Genomic DNA, 19507 nt, shown 5'->3' on the forward strand with positions numbered 1-19507 from the left:
CAAAAATAAGGGCAAAAGGGGCACTTAGCCAAGGCTCTAAATGAAGCCATGAATTATAAAAATCAATATAACCAAGCTGTCTGCAGAACACAAACTTCCTCTTTGCTTTTAAATGTATGTTCAAGGAAGAGTGTGGAGTAATTGTGCTTTCATTGAATGTAATGATTAAACTGCTCTTACTTTTAGAAAGATTAAGCATAAACTGAAACGGGGTGCCTCTGAAAATTCTACCTGTTGTGTAGCATTCCTCACACACAAATTCTGTACAGTAGGCTAAAATACCACTTGCTTTAATGTTCTTTTAAAGGTTTACCTTTGCTTCCCATTCCATGCCAGCAGCAGTGATGCCGAGAAGACAGACAACAGTTATGGTGCCTATGATTCTGATGTCATTGGACTCATCTACTATCAGAGTATCACTCTCCTGAAAGCAGTGAGAAATGTTAATAGAACCAGTGTTTCTCTGCCCAACTGGTGGGATCAAGTAACAAGGTGAAGTAGAGAGCAGTGAGCTGTCAAAGTTGCAGAGATTTATGAGACCAAGTGTTTGTATTTCATGTTCCAGCTGGCCTTCTGCAGTTGGGGTTATTTGGCTGTCTAATTAGATGCCTGTTCCTCTTCTGATTTTGAGATTCTTGTCAAGAAATGTATGAAATATATTCATAAGGTAGAAATAATGGAGAAGTGTTCTGTGGCATGTTTAGACAAACCAGCTTTTTCCCTGCTAAAAATGTCCCTCAAGCCTTAGCTAAAAAGTATCACCACTTAAACAAATATATTATGTAAAACACCACCCCCTAAAAAAAGAAAAAAAGCCACACAAAACACAAAAAAACTAAACTAACTTAATCATATACCTGAAACATCTACATCTACATTTACCTTAAGAAGTTCCACAACTGTTTCAGCAAATCCAACTACATACATGGCCACTGCCACTGCATTGGCAAAGGCAAAGATAAGTCCTATAGATCCACCAAACTCTGGGCCCAGACTCCTTGAGATAAGATAGTATGCTCCACCTGCAGACAGAAATGATTGTTATTTTGGCACAACTAAATGCTCAGTTTTTGCTGTTTTTTCCCCACAGAACAATTACTGCAGAAATCTGTGCTTTCAGCCTCACAAATATAACTGAACCTTGCCCTATGTTGATAGAGGGCACTTACAGAAAAGCAGTGTGCTTTGTACTGGTTCTGCCCTCAGACTTCACAGTATGCCTTTCTATTGCAGAAATCTTTTAGTGCACATTAGCATGCAAAACTGGACCTTGTTATAATTTTTCATGATACATGATATAATAACACCAAGGAGAGAGAACCTCACTTCCAGACAGGTTCTAACTTACGTGGATCTGTCCCAGTGTTAGCATGAAGGATCATATTCTGTGGTACATTGTTTAAGCTCCTGCAGTAAATCTTTAATCTTTTTTGCATTAAGTTTATATACATTTTAATTTGCTGTTGATGCACTGAAAGAAATCACTCCAAATATATTTGCTTATTATTTCTTTGCTTATAACACAGTTATCTCAATTCCATTTATTTCTCTAAGTAAAATCTGCAGATTTTTGTATTTTTCATGAGATCTTAATCACTTACCTCCTCTTACTACTCCATTAGTGCAAATGGCAGACATGGAGATACCTGTCAATGTTGTTACTACTACACTCAGAACAATAACTATGATTCCAAGACCTGAAAGATCCGAAAAAGAAAGTATATTCAAGTATATTCCAGTACCTGTTGTGCTTAAATGATGTAGTAAGAACTTGCCATTTTCCAGAGAGGTTAGACCAGGCCAGATAGAACTTAAAGGCTCTGAAATGCACTAGAAATTTGTTTCATAAAATACCTGACGTGCACTTTTACAGCAAAATCATTTACTCGTCTTCCAAGGAGTGGCTGAAATGTGAGAAGTGTTATAAAGAAGGCATTAAACTGAAGGCATCCACTGATGTGCATCAGTATTTAAAATGAGAGGAAGAGGTGTCTCCATGCTCAGTTTGTTGAAGGATGTCCAACCTGGAATGCTCTGAATAGAAAAGACCAGCTGAAAGGTAAGAGCAGCCATGGAAAGCCAGCAGCCATCCCTCGCTCCCAGCAGGCAGGAACACCTGAAATGTACTTCTCAGACTGAACTGAAATCTGTGGTTTATTAAAACATGCCTTAAATTGTGATGAGAGGTGGCTAGAATTGTTACCTTCCAGTTCCTTTAGATGTACCACTTGGTTTATCGTCCCTCTGGTTTGTCTCACACGGAAATAATACATAAATACCTTTTTGGGCTTGAAAGCATTAGTAACCCTAAGATTTTTACCTCCACGGACAAACCCATTAGTTGCTATTGCAGAAGTTGACAACCCAGTAATTGAGGTTACCATCGTGGCGAGGAGAATTATGATTACTCCAAGACCTGTCAGTAATAAGAAGATAAAATATTTTACTCATGTTCCATGTTTCCTACAAATCATTCTCTCTTTAAATTGAATTTTCAGGCCAGAATCAGAGCAATAAACTGAAAAGATGGTTTGTTGACCATTTGCAGCTTGCAGAACATTTTCATGGAGGCCATGACATGGTAGTAAATTATTCCCATCAGTCTTCAAGCAGTGATTCTTTGTGATAGGAGTACTCTAGCCAGAAATTCTCATGATTTTCAAAGGCTGAAGGAAATGAACAAACAAGTGTCCCTTGACATGGAAACTTATATCTACCTTTAACAGGCATCCTAGCTGTTTAAATGAGGAGATTGACACATTAACCAGAGCTCTTGTAAGAATGCTGCTGTCTTTCATCAGATAATTAAATAGTGAGTCAGAGGAAGATTCATAGTGCACCAGGACAAAGAATCAGTCAGGCAGAGAGACAAAACCTGAGTGATGTCCTCATCTCCCTCTTTCCCTGCAAAAAGTAGTTTTAGTCTAACACAGGACAAACATTTGAAAATGGAAATACTGCTTTTTAGATGCCATTTACTTTAACAGGTGACCTGTAATCTTAGAGAACTTAGAATATTCTTTTTTTTTTTAGCTGATATCACAAACTTGAGTAATTGAACAGAAATAATCAAACATCTGAAGATGAGTGAAAGGTGATTAGTTACAGGTGAACTGGGTTTTAGTTTAGGTTATGCTCTGAAATCTGAGAACATTTCCAGTCTTTGGTTATATGGTCAGGTTTCTGTTAACAATCAGTTTTCAGTTTTATTTGAGCTTGCTAAGGCTTATGCACTAGCTGCCTTGTGTCTGTGAGGTGCTCAGTGTGGAACTGGAGAACATACATTGGCTGTAGCAATATTTATTGACCAGGGCTCATGCAGATTGAAACTTGGATCTGACAACTATCACTGAGCGAGAAGTACTACAAACTGATTGATTCATCTGGTTTATTTCTACCTTCTGGCTTCCAGATCAGATTCCTGACTTCAGTTCATACTGGATGGTTATAGCCACCCAGTCCCTGAGTGAATGTTCTTTACTGCTTAAATTATAGCCATGTTATCACAGTCCTTTAAGACAGAAAGATGTCATGGGCAAGACATAAATGATATATAACGTGGTGTAGGATATTCAAAGTGATTTGAACCTCTAATAAATTATGTTTATCCTATTGATTTCTGAACTCTAACTAGTCATGCAGCTTTTCGTATGCAGGTCTGTATAAAAAGAAATCCAAATGGTCATTCCTTTTGGTCAGCTACCATTACACAGAAGGTTAAACCATGCAAATTTTGTGTCTGAGAAGTGGCTGAACATGATTTTTAATTAGCTGTTAACTCCTAAATTGAATAATTTAGACATATTATTCTTAAAGTAGTTTTAAAATTATTTGGTAAGTGCATGTGCATCCTAAGGAGTATTTTTCAAAGATGTTTTATTGCATTTCACAATTCATGTCTTTAACATGTATATGATATATAGAGTTGCTAACTTGATAGTAACATCTTCATAGAAAGACTTTAATGTTAATTTTTAAAAAATATTATGAGATTTAAGAATAAAAGTGCGTAAAATGCAGTGACTTAACCAAAACATTGTCATATAACATAACATAATTGTAATATTCAGGGCCAGATTTTCAGGTAACATAAACTTGGTGTTTTTACCTTCCTTTGGCTAACCATTCCAGGTACATGTAGTCCTCAGATGTTAGGTGAAAATACCAGACTAGTTTTGGACCTGGAATCTTGTCAGGACCATACTGTCCCTTTTTTCCCAGCTGATGATAAACACAGATCTTTGTTGAATGGTATTTTTTTCCCCCTGTAAGAGCTTTTGCCCAAGACAGCCTATCAGGATATGGAAATAATTGGGTTTGCTCTCTTTGGCCCCCTAATGATGGGGATATAAATGGTGCCCAGATGGTGATTTAACTGACTCATTTAATTTCCATGTTAGTAGCAGTACCCAGTGAAATCCCTGAGCCTTGGTGATGATGAGCTTCCATCACTGTTCTCCTTAAGCAGCTTGGCTAGGGACTTAAAGCTCATTGCTAATAAGACATTCAGAAAATGCAATGAGAAATTATTCATATGGAATTTGACGTCTCATTTTCAGAAGTAAAACTAACCTCCTTGCATAACACATGCAACTTTAAAAAGCAACAGCAGAGCAATAAACTCTAAGGAAAGAGAGTCTGCTTATCAGTGAGTTAAAATGGTAAAATTAAAAGTGAAAGCAGAAAGGTTGTAACTGATGTTGGTGCAAATTAATGTTAAAAATCTGATTAAAGTTTCGATTGAAAAGCAGGCATATGGCTCCTAAGTAAGTTGTTCCAAAATGAATTACTTTTGCCCATGGCTATTCTCACACCTCAAAACAAAGTAATACTTCTTGATGATCTCAATAAGTTACTAAACTGCCCTTAAAAACTAATTTTGCATGAAACCCCAGAGCAAAGTCTTGGCAATATTAAGATGCAGAAATTTCATGGCAAGGCATATAGTTATGAGTGCCCTGGGCTGTACGTGCTCATTTGGTATGCATCATAAAATCAGCAAGCACCCTTTTGTCAGGCACAGTGCTGGAGCCATGCATGGAGCACTGCAGAAGTACTAAAGTTCTCCTGCTTAGGTCTGGATCTTTTATTGTTGGGTTTCTTGTTTCTATTTGTGTTTCTGTAAGTTTGTGGCTGGATTTTTTACTTAATAAGCGTTTCCTTTGTTATTCTTTGTTTAAAAGCTCAGACTTGCTCGAGTGAAGTTACTGTATTTTATTGGAAATGAGACTTCAACCATGCAAAATTTTGGAGATGTTTCGATTCAATGTTTCATTTCACTTCCATTAACAAGGAAGTGAATGACAGTTATACCATCTGATTTTGAGCACTGAGTTTTATCCAAGCCCAGCAGAGTCAACGCTCCTTAATTTACTTAATGTTTCCATTCTGTGAGCATCCAAACTGGAATACTTGCCATCATGCCTTTGGATTGCATTTTTTGCAACATCTGGGTGCCAGTCAAAGATTAGGGCCCCAACACTCCAGATTGCAGGATCATGGATCCCAGAGTGACAGTGCCATCGCAGGTCACGTTTCTGTGCTTCCCCAGAGCAGCAGCTCTAAAAAGGCAGTTGTACCACACAGAAATTGCACCTCATTGAGCTGCTCTTGTAGTGCTGGAGATTCTTGCAGCGTTGTGAGCACTTTCCTCTCTCACTGGTTTCATTGAACACTCAGCAACATACTGGATGGAGCCCAGTCCCCCAGGGACTGGCATTTGGAATTTGGATTAATTAAATTGCACAATGAAGAAGCAAAGATACAGCACATAGTGAAGTGTACTTAGTTAATTTATATGAAAGCTACAGCAGAGTTTTTTAAACTTAGTCTTTCATAGTACACTAGTATCTAGTACTGTTCTGCAGTTAAAAATAACAAAATCCTGATGAGATGAGACCTCCTTCCAGTTCTGTTTTCATCCTTGCAGAGAAGTGTGAAGAAGTGTTGTTTTTAATATGTAGATGACAAGGTTTGGGTTTCACAGATAAGCAAAGTGTGAACTCCTAAAGGTTAACTCTGTACTCACATATTAGAAATTGGCCCGAGTCATAAAGTTTACATCTGTTACAGGATCTAAATACAAATTTCACTAAAGCTTAGAAATATTCAAATGTGATGATCATATGCATAGTTAACAGATCTGTGCCTCTAAGCAGTAATTTGGCTGTGAGTCTGGAAAATTCCAATAGTTTGGAGGATTAATGTCTTTTACCTTGGCAAGCATTTGAAAACGTTATTTAGTTCAACATGCAAATGCACATCTCAGATTATATATTAATCATGATCATGTATAGTTTATCCTCTTTATCCCTTCACTGTTGAAAATGATATTAAATAAGATACATACCAATTCCTGCTTGACCTACAATCCAGGAAAGTCGAATAAAGAGCATCACACCCCAAATATTAAGCATGCATCTTACCTAGGTTTTAAAGAAAAAATACTGCATTAGTGCAATGTTGAAAGTAGTGTTAACAACCAGCAGCGTGACAGAGTACATTTCAGGCTTTTAAAAAACACCCCAAACATCCCTGAAGTCCATCTCCCACTCTTAATTCTTAGAAGACCTTAGTGTAACAGAACTGATTTTATTTGCTTTTAATTTTTTTGTTTAGAAGTGCAGGTAAGTTCCTCACCAGCACACCCTTCACCCATCCGAACTTGACAAATCCTGCTTTGTTTTCCTCTTCCTTGCTGGCTGCTGTCTCCTCTCCAGCCGTGCTCTCTCCATTAGCCATTCTCTCCACTGAGCCAGTGCTCACAGCGATGTTCTGGAGAATCACACAGAAAACAAACACGGTTTTGTGCAAAGCAGAGGACACCTGGCTGCATAAGAGACACAGGAGAAAGGAATTCCAAAGAAGATCAGGTTTTACTGCCTCTGGAGTAGAGAGCAATATTCTGCTTACACCAGGCATCAGCAGGTGGGCTTGCTAATGGGGAGAAAAGATGAAAGAACCGCTTAAGCAGAGTAAATACATTATTATCTGTACTTAAGTGTTTTTATTGTGAACTATTCCACATACATATTGTGTTGATATGTAAGTAGAGCATCTAAGATAGTGAGAGGCTCCTGGTTGGCCTCTGCATGCTCTTGCAACAATTTATGAATAACTCCAAGTGTAGAAAGAGGGATAATTGCTCAATAGTGAAAAGAGACTGAGCTGAGTGCTGCATGGTGAAGTTATGTGATGAACTCCAGTGTTTTCTGTTGGATAAAGTACAAACATAACTGCAGCAGCAGATGGGTAACATATTCCTGAAAACAGTTAGAGAAATGCCAGTGAAATGTAGTAAGTGAATAATCCTTTCTGTGTTTTAGCCACCTCTGGTGTAACCATAGTAGATAGGATTAGGAATTGCTGTATTTGTGGTGTAACCAGAATAATAGTCCAGAATTTTAGATTGTTCATATTAGGTTACAAATATAAATCTGTATTTTATCTCTTCAGCTCTTCTGCCCCAGAATCTTTGAGGCAATTTAGCACCATGATATATTTCTTGTGGCTTGAATAGGAATTAGTCATGGTGCTGAGGTTTATGCTCTTTGTCATTGCTGCTTTTAATTTCTTTTTTTATCTTATTCAGAGCTCTCCCTGGTTCTGGGAGCAGCTGGCATTAGGTTAGCTATTGCCAGATATTTTCTGGGTCCTCTGCAAAGGCCTTCAGGAAGGACCAAGCCCCTTGCCATAGTCTGGCAGAGTCAGGAGTGGGTAGCACTTCTGGAAAGGAATCAAGGTGCTTTTAAGGTTTGGAGGTTAGTGAAGATATTTCCAGATTAACCAAGCAGGTCAAGGAGGAAAAACATCTGTAATTCTGTGAAACATATGAGATTTTTCATCTTGATTGACTTTAAGGCTGTTTCTGTATTTTGTCCGTGAACTTAAAAATACCCAACACACAAACCCAGAACAGACATAAAGGCCAACTGAATATGCCTTTTACACTAATATCTGGACCTGCCCCTCATGGATGGGGGCTCTAGTCATGATGATGCAAGGCTGTAGAATGCCTTTGACACAGTAAATCCAGGACTGTGCTCACAAATGAGAAATAAGTGACTGGATAATACATTTCGACATGGACTAAACTTGGTGCCTACAGCCCTGTTGGCCCTAAGTGAAATGGGAATACAAGATCTGTTGAAAGCCTGTGACTTTGAGCTCCTGAGTTACTTAGATACTTTTGACAATTCTTACCCTGAAATAATAATGGCTGTGTTTGCTCAAAATACGGTAAATGATTAAAGTGAGTTAAGGAAGATCAGCAGAATAATATGAGGGGTTTTTGCTACAGTGGTTAGAATTTCAAAGACAAAAAAATTAAAAGGGTTTGGTCTTTGTACTTGAAACAAGTTGTTTCCTCTGTACTTTGAATTAATTTGTGCTCTCTATGCCATTATCATAAATTATGGCCTTAAACCTTCCATAAATGCATTTTAAATTGGCGTGCTTTAGTGAATGATTGGTTATTTACCAAGCAGCTGTACCTGTGCTACTCATGCATTAAGGATGTGGAATAAAAGTGACAGAACATTTTGAAAAGCTACTAAAATAAAAAGTTAACTGCTTAAAAAAAAAATAAAAAAGAACTAACCCAAACATTTTCCTTTCTTGTTTCAGAATGGTTTAGTCTTCATCTCTCCTGGGGCTAAAGATGATGAGCTCATCAAGTCTCCGTAACAAGTGTGGAGAATAGCCAAGAGGAAGAAAGGTTAGATTATTTCTTATGTAGGGTAAATATTAAGCCCAAGTAATTATCAGCAGCCATCAGCTGTGAAGTAGCACTTAGACTATTTTTCAGAGATTTAATTGGCGATTTGTGGCTTAATATGTGCAAAAACCTGACATGTCTTGCTAAAAGATGACACACGTTTGACTCCAGCAGTGTGGAAACTAGATATTTGAAGCTCCTTTCAGCCTGCCTTACATTCTGACATTTGAAAAATTGCATATTAAAAAAAAGTATTAAATATTAATATTTATCTTCTGATGTGAAGCCCAGCATCAAAGCACAATGGGAATAGTTATGTGATGTTTAGCAATCTGAAGTCAAACATATGCCACTTCTTATCAGAATCTGGCAATGGGCTTGTGACAGTATAGTTGTCTTCAACAATCTGAGTTTCAAATTGGGGGTGAGGGGGGTGGGATTGCCTTGGGGTGTAGTGTGGTAAGCCCAGATTTTAGTGTTAAAGTAAAATAGAGCATCCTCTTCAGAACTGCACCTCGGGCTATTGTGTAACCCTTGTACCTGCTCAATGGGGCATTTCATCCCCTCCTTGCTGGTGGCCAGAGCTCCTGCTGCAGGCAGGGGCTGCAGGCAGGGCCCCTGTCCAGCTGCTCATACATATCTTATCCTCCTGATAGGATATGTATCCTCCTTTTCATACCATCCTAATTCCCTTCCCTACTAATCTGCTATTTAGTGACCTTGCGTTTGTTTATTCTTCAGAATAAGCTCTGCAGACCGAAGTGATTTGCCCAAGGTCACCAAGGGAGACCCAGGACAGCCAGGCACAGACTCCAGCCCTGCTAATGGTGCCTCGTTTGTTCCAGGGCTGTGCTCAGTGGCTCCCACACCAGGGCCACAACTCACATAAGGGCACAGCAGGTTGCCAGTGTAACAAAAATCCCATTACCTCTGACATTCACCTTCCTGTTTTGAAAGGCATAAGATTATCCTTCTGTAAGCTGAATACTGGAAAAAGTATGGAAATGGCCAAGCTAGATGATGCTCTTTTCCCTAAAAGTCCCAACCTGTGAAGCAATTCTCCCTTCATTTTATTCCGTGATATCATCTGCCTTCTTTTTAACCTTCTCTAAGTGAAAGCCTTAAAAAAACCTAAACAAAGTTATCTCATTTTGTTTCAAATATACAAACCTTTGAGAGATGCAGCAGTAAAAACCATGGAATTTTCTGGTTATGATCAAAACTGAAAATTCCTTAATATGCTTATGTTCAGTACCTTATCATTCAGCATTATGTTCAAAGCTAAGACACTATTTTACTCCTCTCTGGCCACTACTGAAGTAAATTATTTCTATAAGAGGAAGTTTTCTTCTGGGCATAGAAATGGGTTTAGTCTCTTGAGCAGCAGTTGTACATCTGCAAACGAATACAGATACCAAATTCATATTTTTTCCCTTTTATATCCACTTTGCATTTGTCTTTGGAAATGCTTCTCCTTTCCATGTAAGCCATTTTACACAGGTCTGTGGAGACCTTAATTTAGGTAAGTTAGGCCAAGGCTAGGAAGCTGCCCTAATAAGATCCTAAAGAATTGGGTCCTAATTTGCTAATGGCTATTTTTTTTCTTGATTTCATTATTTTATATTACCCTCCTTAGGACAGGTGAATCTGCAGAGAGTGGAAGTCTGAACAAGATCTGGACCAGCATCCAAAAATCAGATGCTTGTCCAAATTATTCAGACCTTAGAAGTATCTAAAACTGAGTGGAATGGGGATGAGAGCTTGTTTTCTCTCAAAATTTCTCATTTCACAATTGGCCAACACAGAAAAAAGAATGGGGATTTTTGCTGCATATTGGCACTTTTAGTCTCAGCTTGACTATAGCAATGACCTCTCTCCAGCCCTGCCCTGATAAGTGCACAATTAAGAACCTCAAAAAAGGTTTTTGATTCTGAAAGTAGCTGTATCCTGTGTCTCTGCTTTTTACAGAGAACTTGGTATTGTGGCTTAAGGGGGAAGATATGGCTTATGAAGTCAGTAGAGTAACGTGTTATTCCACTGTTTTGTAGTAGGTCTTTTAGTAGTTTAACTGTTTCAAAGTGTAATCTATTTGTTCTTGCCACAGAAGTTCTTATTACAGCTTTCCATGCTATTTGGTTTTTTTTCCACATAGGGTAATCAACCCTTAAAATATCTAGATAGGTGACTAGACAGCAAAATTCACCTGTCTGAGACACTAACACAGAAATTAGTGAAAATCTGGTATTTGAGACTTAATATTACCAACTTCTCAAATTCTTTCCAGTGGAAGTTTTCAACGTGCAAACCCCAGAGGATCATACCTGACAAATGTATATTCTTCTGCAAGTAGCCATGGGGGGGTGACAAAAGTGAGGATTATCATGATAAAGGGCATGTTTTGGTATTTCATTATTCACTTACTGTGGTGTATACGTGGAAAAAGTGGAGCAAACAGGAAGAGTCTGCTAAGGGGAAGGGGTTTTTTTCCCCACAAAATGCATATATATCAATAGTAAATGCCTACAGTGGGTCCACCAAAAATAGGTCTCTCCTAAGGAGAGAGGAGAAACAGCTCTACAAAATCATTCAAAGGCAGGTTAGACAGTTGTATTCTGTTTTATAGTTCTCTCTGTAAGTGTATTTTACATGGATATAGCCCCATCTATTACATGAGCAAAGTCTAAACAGCTCTTCCATTGATAGATTAGGAGGAATTTAGCCAAATCATTCCTCCATAAATGCTTTCTGTGTAGTCATTCAAGAAGCTCTTCAGATTCATTCCAAATTCATTGGAATGAGTGTGAAGGCCTAAATTCATTCACTGAATCAGCACCTGAAAACTCTTGTCTGCTATCCTTCTTCTGAGCAAACACTCAGCCTCAACACTCTTGTTCTGGATTCTTTTTTGCAGTTGGAATGGTTTGTTACAGCAATAAACAGGGAGTGCTTTGGATTTCTGGTTGAGATTGCATTTGTTGCACATAATCTTTTTTATAACACTTATATTTGTTAATGAGTACAGCGGAGGAATCTGTCAAAATTAGTTATGCATTGATGTTAAATTCAAGTTTAGAATAAGTGTGAATTGTGTAGCCTGGTTAAATTATGAATTGACATTTATCATCTGCCATCCTAACTCTTACATGGAACAGAAGAGATTAAGTAGATCCATACTTTTAGACAAGATTAAGCAATGTTTTTCTGTTAATCAAGTACCTTATGACCACCTTTTAATAAAAATCTTTGCTTTGATCAGGATACAGAGCAGCAAGCAGACGGCAGCTACCAGAGGAAATATGGTAATTACTTGTACTTTTTCTCTTGGGTAAGGTCCATGAATCTAAGGACTTTCTCATATTAATAAGCAGAATTAACAGTCTGGAAATAGAATAGAGAAAAATTGTATCTTTCCTTTTCACTTACCTTTGCCAGTTGTTCATGAATTTCTAATAAGCTTGGTCTGTTGAGCTTATTCCCACTGACGCTGCCAGTGTTTCTATAATAATCAATTTTGGGAACTGGGTCCATTGTGTTATGGCCAAAAGTTTGTAGATAATACATTTTAGTGTGAGTATCATAGGGATGTAAACTAGCTTCTGTTTTCTCTGCATTTTGAAGGAAATTGTCATATAATTCTCTTTTTCCTGGTCTGTAACTGATTCTCAGTCTGTTCTGTGTTTCATCAGTAAAAGATGTTTCTTCATAATGTGGTGGGTCAGAGCCCACATCCTCTTGGGCTGTTTCGTTGTCGTCATGGCCTTCATTAATTATGTTAACTTGAAACCGATTTGCATTTGGATCCGAGAATACATTTGGTGCATTGTTCATGGACATCTTCAGGGATGCTGCAGACTCAGGTCACTGAGCCCTTTACTCTTCTGTGGCTGCAGCCAGTTAGTAGCAGCTACAGCAAAGGGTTTACTGCTGTTTCATATGAAATCTTTACTCCTCGAGTAATGAAGTTCTGAGAATTTTCTCTTGAATGTCTAAGCAGGCTTCCTAATGTTGTCTGCTGTTTTTCTGCTATAAAAGATATAAATGAAACATTTCTGTTATTTTGCATGGTTAGATATATTTTCCACTATAAGCTCTCCCTGACCTCACCAAGTATCCATAAGACTGTCATCCTATGACTTGTTGACTAAAAAAATATTTGAGTCAAAGACTGAGTTTGTGGAGATGTTTCCATCAGTGACGGACACACTTGACCCCTTAACCAAACCAGCAGTAGTTTGGTACAGGCCTGAGCGCTAAAGGGGCCAAAACCTTCTCTAGTTTCAATCTGTTTTATGGAAACCCAGAAAGAAGCAGGGTGACACAGTGAGCATCCATGTACATGGATCATGCAATTGGAACATGACCATGCAATTAAAACGTGGAAAGCAGGGGACTGCCTCCTCTGTAACCTGCTGCTCACCAGGTCCCTTCCAGGAGAGTTGCTCCCTGCACGGTGCAGGCATTAAATCTGTCTGAAGTACAGGATTTCCATTTGCCCTTGTTGAATGTCATGAGATTCCTGTTGTCCCGTTCCTCTGTCTTGTTCTGGCTCCCTTGGAGTCGCAGCCCACAGAAAAGTGGACATATAGCTGTATAATCTCCTTCCCACCTCCACTTCCCCACACAGACCCTCAGCAAAGAAAATGAGTGAGCAAACAAAAACACCAAGAGAAGAAGGGGTATGTATGTTTAAGGCCTTTAGTGGGTTAAGTACCTTTTCAGCAATTTACAGTATGGCCCAGATGACCCTTAAATGAGCTACTGAAATGATGGCAATCCGTAAGTCTTGAAACATATTTCTAAGGAGATTAGAAAGTGTGGTTGTAGAGACCTGTATAATTCAGCAGGAGTCCAGGCCTGTTCAAAGGGACTAAACCAGAGCATTGCTTAGACATGGAAACTCTGCAAGTGATTGTAAAAGCAGAAAGTTTTAGAAACAAAATATATCTTTTAAAGCAATATATGAACTGAAAATCTGAGTAAATAAGCCCATTACAGGCATTTTTTTTTAAGTTTCATGCTTTCACAAGAGGTTGGACTAGATGACCTCCTGAGATTTTTTTCAATTTAAATTTCTCAATGATTTTGTGAGATGCATTTGGCCCCTTGGCACAGAAAGGTAAATACTGCCATCAATATTTATAGCTCAGCAATGTAAATTTTCTCTAAAATCACATATCAAAATTATAATTTGAAGAGCTGATAATAAAAAGTCCTCCATCTTCAGTATGAGATACACCTAAAGCGTATTTTCTCACTTCTTCCATAAGCTACAGATAATATTCTGCTGTCACCTCTCTGCTATGATACCACTTTTTAACCCCCTCATATTTATGTTGGTTTTCCTGCCTAATGTTTTGTAAGCCTCACAGCAATGTTACTTTTATTTAGTTTATTTTACTTCTGCTGTCTCTGGATTATCAATAGTGTTATTATTATTACACATTTCTGATCATAGATAGTATTCTGCTTCCTTCAGCCTTTTAAAGTTGCAAGGAAGTGTTTCATCTGCAGGCACGGAGGAGCAAAAACAAATCTTCTGTCATTAAGGTCAGTGAAACTACATTTGTTCTCATCTCCCTGACTGAATGAAATCCCAATTCTTTGATGACAATTTGCTTTGATGACTTGTGCTACCAAGTAAAATGATTCTGTCATTTCACTGTCTTATTTCCATAATATTACTGTTTTGCTAGGAAAAGTAAAGTCTCTTACCTTTCTGCTGTTCTTGAAAATAATACTTTGGTTTTCACAATGTATTTCCAGAGGTCTCTCAACTGTTATTTGTCAATAATTTTGTGTTTAGCATTCTAGCATTACGCATAAATAATCAAGTTTACCGTATTAGGGTAATTTAACTTACCATTCAATCCTGTGTTTTTAGGGAAGGACAACCTGCCTCTTTTATTCATGCATATAGTCTATCCCTCTCTTTGAGGCATTACAGACTCTGCCTTATTGGCCAGATTTTTCTCCTGCTTAATACACTGAATAGACCATCCAATCCCTCTCTTTCAAAACATTTCTAGATGGTGATTTAGAGAGACATTCTAGCTTGTTACATATTAACCAGCAAATGTACCTATCCATTACAATTACTGACTTTATGGCATTGCAAAATTTCTAAGGGGGCCTGAAAATACTTTTGTTATCTCCATTTCCCTCCCAGCTATGCCAGATTCTATGGACAGATCATGTTCTCTCTGTTTTTCAGTTCTGCATATATAGTCATGTAGATAATGAGTTCAGGACAGGATCTGCTGGGTGCATTTTATGCAGAAGACATTCAGTGAAGTCAGTGGGATTGGTCATTGGGGGGTCCCTTGTCCCACATGCAGTTTTGAACCATTTACTCCTGACCTCTTTTTAAGTTTTATTCTGTATATTTAAGGAAAACCTTTGAAAAATTATGTTCTCTGTATTCTTTCCAGGAAGGCTGACTTCCTTGTCTATTTGGGATGCAGAGAAGAGCAGGCAGGAAATGATGAAGCTTTGTAATCATAAGGGAACTTGATAATTGCTTCCAGCAATAGATTGGGTCAAGAACAAAAGTCATAAGACAATATTGGGGTTCTTTGGGTATGTTTGCTGTGTTTGTTGTGTAGTTTAAAGCTAACTGAGCTATATTTAACCCAGATAACTTAAGTACCTTCAGCACTCTAACCTGACAGCACAGAGCTCAGCTGTGCTGATTAGATGTACATAAAAAGAATGGCAGTGTCAGGTCTCTGCAGTGGATGATCCTATCCAGCAATAACAGATCACATGAATCATTGTACTGATATCTACCTTGGATTTTATGGTTAAATTAACTAGGATAAATGCAATATACTGAATCTCTGAAGGTCTGACATTTTTTCTTATGTACAGTCTGAAGCAGTACATATATATTCACAAAACTGTTTATGTTTTATAATTCAACTGGACCGGTGTAGATTGATGTTGGCTTTTCCTCTGTTATATTCTTCAGACAGGAGATTCATGTCCTTCCCCGTACAATCAAGTATTTCATGTTCCAAATGGCGCTTGAGGTCTGCTGTTCCACTCTCTGCCTCTGCCTAGTATATAGGGCAAAAGAAATAACATATATTTTTTCAGAATACATGAAAAAAGAAAACAGCTGCTGTAACTGATCTCCTTGTCTTAGCTCCTCGTTGCAAACAAAGCTGTTTAGCAAAAGTGACAGTGCCTAAAATTCTAATGCCAGCCTTCTTAAAAACTGAATTGAATTTCTGTCAAGTATTGTCACACTTGCTAAACAGCTGTGTATGTGAGGGTGACCTTGAATATCCAAATTTGAGTCTCTGCTTTCACTGTTTCACTTCTGCTTTGATAGGCTCTCCCATGACCAGTTCTTCAGTGACAGTCCGGATCTGTACAAAGATCCAGAACACTGTACAAAGTTGCAGGAGCAGCAGAACCTGCTGTGGAGAGGGGCTGGAGAGTACAGAGCTCTGCAGTCAGCTCTGGACCCTTGTCCCTCTTGGGGACTAGGTACAAATGGGTGAGCAGCATGATTGTCTCTGCTTGGGCCTTGCCAAGCTGGTGTAATTATTGCTGGGAGCTGTTAACCAGACAGTTTAAGTTCCAGTTTAAACTGAATCGACATTTGTAACCAAGTGGCAATTGACCAATTCAGCTAGAGTTAGATTGGTTATTTAACATTCAGTTTTTCTCTTCCACTTAAAATTTTTAACAATGTAGGAGATGCTGGGGGACTGGGACTGTGGTGATGTTGATTTGGAGTTCTGAGCAGGTAATATATTTTGTATGGCTGAATGTTTGTAGTATCAAAAACTTCCTTAATGATATTTGTTTCCCTTCCACTAATTCTGCTTCAGTTTCTGTTGCTGTAGTTTGGGAGATCTATCAAAAAATACTCATGTGAGTTACACAGTGTTTGCAAAGGACCACATCAAGTTTTCACAGAGAAGCAATGTACTTTCCTCATAACCAGTCAGCAGTAGAGCACCTGCTCTTCTTGGAAGGTGAGAGATGAGTTAGCAACGGATGTGATCTTTGGCTTTCCCATTAGTTTCTTAATATTGGTAGTATGTGGACTAGCCCTTGCTCCTCTCACCTCAGCAACACAGACACACACCTCTTGCAGGCACCTCCTCAACATTTGTTGTCCTCCACTTTTGTATTCGCAGTGTACAAGCACAGACTACGAGTTTCAGAAAATTGTGTCAGATGAGGAGGGGAGGGTGTTACCATTTAAACATGCACCATTCATGAGCCTGTCTTTTGTGTTACTCATCTTTTTCTCCAGCGTATCATGAGACACAGTAGAAATGAGATCCTTCTCTGAAGAAGCAGATATCATCTGACTCTTAAAATATTGGCCATCATCACTTTCTATTGAATTATTGTAGTATTTTTTTTCTGTTAACCATTTCTTACCTACCATTCCACTGTTTGGTAAGTAAAAGCAACGTGAAGCGCCTCTTGAGTTTGCAACAAATATTTATTTAACAAAATGGACGCCACCAACATATCTCCGAAATGCGGGGATGTATAACAAATGTAACAACAGTTGGTTTCCAAAATGAAATCAACATCAAATTTAAGGCAGGATATTCTGTGAGTTTTCATGCAAGAGCATATTCAAATGTTCCTTTATCCAACCCCTCAACTTCATCTTCCCATGTAGAAGAAGGCATACTACTGTAGGGGTCTAGCAAGATTTTGAAGCATCGGATAATTAGAAGTCCCAAGAAAACACACAAAATCCCCACAAAGGCAAAGCCAGTTTTTTGCTCTAGAGTCAGAGGGAAGGCAGACATTTCGTTGACACTCATGCTGGCTGAAGTGTTGCTGCAGTAATTACTGCTCATCATTGGGCATCACATCCTGGTGACTCTGTGGGGTTTTCACCTCTATTGCTTCTTTGCCTGCATAGAAAAGTCCAATCAGTGTGGTTAGGTCTAAATGGGATGCATGTATCTAAGCTGCAGTATATGAACATTTGGAAGTGAAAACCAGCTCGGATTTTAGCAGTGTCCTGTTGTTTTTTCACATTTAAATTAATATGAAAAAATTGCAACTTTTAGCCTCTACACACTATCCACTTACTGGCCTCTGTTATGAGACAGCAAACTCACAATTTTCTGGCTTTCTGTCTCCTCAAAACAGGAACTTCAGCACATGGCTGTTGCAAATAGTATTTTGTCAGGCTGGGCACAAGTCTACAGATTCTGATTTGGCAATACTCACCGAGGTCTCCACCTGGAGAAGCCAGGTATGTTTTCTGAAATGGCTTTAAATCTCTATCCTTAAACTAGTTAAACTTGCATTGACCTCAAAGGCAATTTCAGCCAAATAATATGGATTTTGCCATCTGATTTAGATCACGAGTCTAAATAAATAGATCCAACTTGTAAAATAAACCACTGTGTGTGCAATTTTAGTGAAGTCTTGGTCCCCAGTTTCAGAAAAAAAATGCTGTGTATTTGAGCTTGTAAGAAAGTGAGCATATTGATAAAATTACCCCTTCACCTTTCTCTGTACATGTCCGCTCTTGTGTATGAGGAAAGATTGGTGGGAGAAGAGATAACAGAATTAAATTCCCTTCCCCTAAATCTTGCTCCCATTTTTTTCTTCTTCTTGGTCTTCACCTTAAATACATACATATCCTGCCATTTTTACAGGCATAGGAAACAGCAGGTCTGAAATCCCTCCTGATGTTGCTCAGGGCGCTGACCCTAAAGTGTGTCCTATGGAGGGCAGGAGGCTCAGGCAACTCCACCCTGCCACTGCCACCAGGAGAGCTCTGTGTGTTTCCAGGCAGGTGAAACCTGTTATTTTTGCCTGTTTAAGGAGATCTTATGTATAGATTTTAATTGGGGGTGGGGATCGTTTTGCTTTATCTTAGGTTTTCTATCAGATATTAGAATCACAAATTTCTTTTGTACCTATAGACAGCAGGAGGTTTGGAAGGACTGGGACATCAAAAGCACCAAAGGACAAAGGCACTTTTATTCTGAGGTTAGAGTTTGAGGTTTCCTGCCTCTTGCTAACACCTATTTAACGAACATGCCTCAGGGAAAAACTCTTTTTGTTAACGGTTCAACCATCTTTTTCCCCAGGGAATTACCAGTATCCATTTATTTCCTGGCAGAGTAATTAGGCCACTCAGAGCTCTGTGCTGCCATGGCTACACTGCTTCAGGTACCTGCACTGCTAAGCCAGGTTAAAGGGAGCTCTGGTATCTGTGTACTGCAGTCATGGCTGAAAGTAGCCATACTCTACAATAAAAAAAAGCAAAAATAAGATTTGGCATTCCTGAGCAGACAGAAATGGACAGAACTTTTATCTTCTTTGGTGTCTCCTTTCTCACTTCAGAATTTGTGGGGGTTTTGACTAATTATCCTATAAAGAATAAACATTTTAAAACAAAGGTTAAAAGGGCAAGACACAAGTCTTTTTCTTTTTGCAATAAACCTCAGTGTAGTAGATGTTAAATAATGTTTTCCTATTACTGTCTTTACATGTGTGCCAGAGCATAACAGCCAATGTTCTGTTTATTCTATATAGTTGTGTATGAGATCCTTCCTTGTTTTGAATTATATTCTGCTCTTTGGGTCACAATGTTTTAATTCCTGTTAAGCTGGAGAAAAGATCCAGATATAGCCTATTGGAATTAGAAATAATGTCAACAACAAGCAATATTTATTTTCTGAAAATGTATCATAGGTAAAGCCCACCTGCTATATGGATTTTCATTGGGCATACTTCCAATTTTTCTATTAAGTTTGACCTTCTGCAGGGAAAAAAAATCACAGAAAGTTCAAT

At 38.4% G+C, this 19507-nt stretch overlaps 2 protein-coding genes and 2 long non-coding RNA genes across 7 annotated transcripts in view; 2 read left to right on the forward strand and 2 right to left on the reverse strand.

The window, feature by feature from the left end:
- Positions 1-14622, reverse strand: part of SLC12A1 (solute carrier family 12 member 1) — a 46589-nt gene extending 31967 nt beyond the window's left edge. Inside the window, exons 1-7 of one of the 3 annotated variants that reach the window (XM_018069728.2) lie at positions 14577-14622; positions 12140-12739; positions 6640-6774; positions 6350-6425; positions 2321-2416; positions 883-1022; positions 314-424 (exon numbers count right to left, since the gene is read on the reverse strand). In XM_018069728.2, coding sequence (XP_017925217.2) covers positions 314-424; positions 883-1022; positions 2321-2416; positions 6350-6425; positions 6640-6774; positions 12140-12550 — 969 coding nt within the window. In that variant the 5' untranslated portion in view covers positions 12551-12739; positions 14577-14622. The other 2 variants (XM_018069729.2, XM_018069726.2) reach the window with 2 other exon arrangements.
- On the forward strand, positions 335-13341 carry LOC108639103. Of its 2 annotated transcripts, XR_003212650.2 has the most exons (5): positions 335-492; positions 1874-2059; positions 6720-6927; positions 8626-8716; positions 9458-13341. It is a non-coding gene; the product is annotated as an uncharacterized LOC108639103 (long non-coding RNA). The 2 variants fall into 2 exon arrangements; XR_003212651.2 differs by lacking the exon at positions 6720-6927.
- A 1722-nt stretch (positions 14623-16344) lies between the features above and the next one.
- LOC112840994 lies at positions 16345-18478 on the forward strand. Its single transcript, XR_003212649.2, has 3 exons — positions 16345-16701; positions 17849-17954; positions 18364-18478. It is a non-coding gene; the product is annotated as an uncharacterized LOC112840994 (long non-coding RNA).
- CTXN2 (cortexin 2) lies at positions 17162-19050 on the reverse strand. Its single transcript, XM_018069741.2, has 2 exons — positions 18810-19050; positions 17162-17607 (listed from the first exon to the last, which is right to left on the reverse strand). Exon 2 carries the CDS (start codon positions 17551-17553, stop codon positions 17305-17307), a length of 249 nt encoding a protein of 82 aa, XP_017925230.1. The 5' UTR covers positions 17554-17607; positions 18810-19050; the 3' UTR covers positions 17162-17304.
- Positions 19051-19507: the final 457 nt, after the last annotated feature.

This window comes from Manacus vitellinus, unplaced genomic scaffold (genome assembly GCF_001715985.3).
Source record: "Manacus vitellinus isolate BGI_N305 unplaced genomic scaffold, ASM171598v3 scaffold_16_pilon, whole genome shotgun sequence".
NCBI classification, from domain to species: domain Eukaryota; kingdom Metazoa; phylum Chordata; class Aves; order Passeriformes; family Pipridae; genus Manacus; species Manacus vitellinus.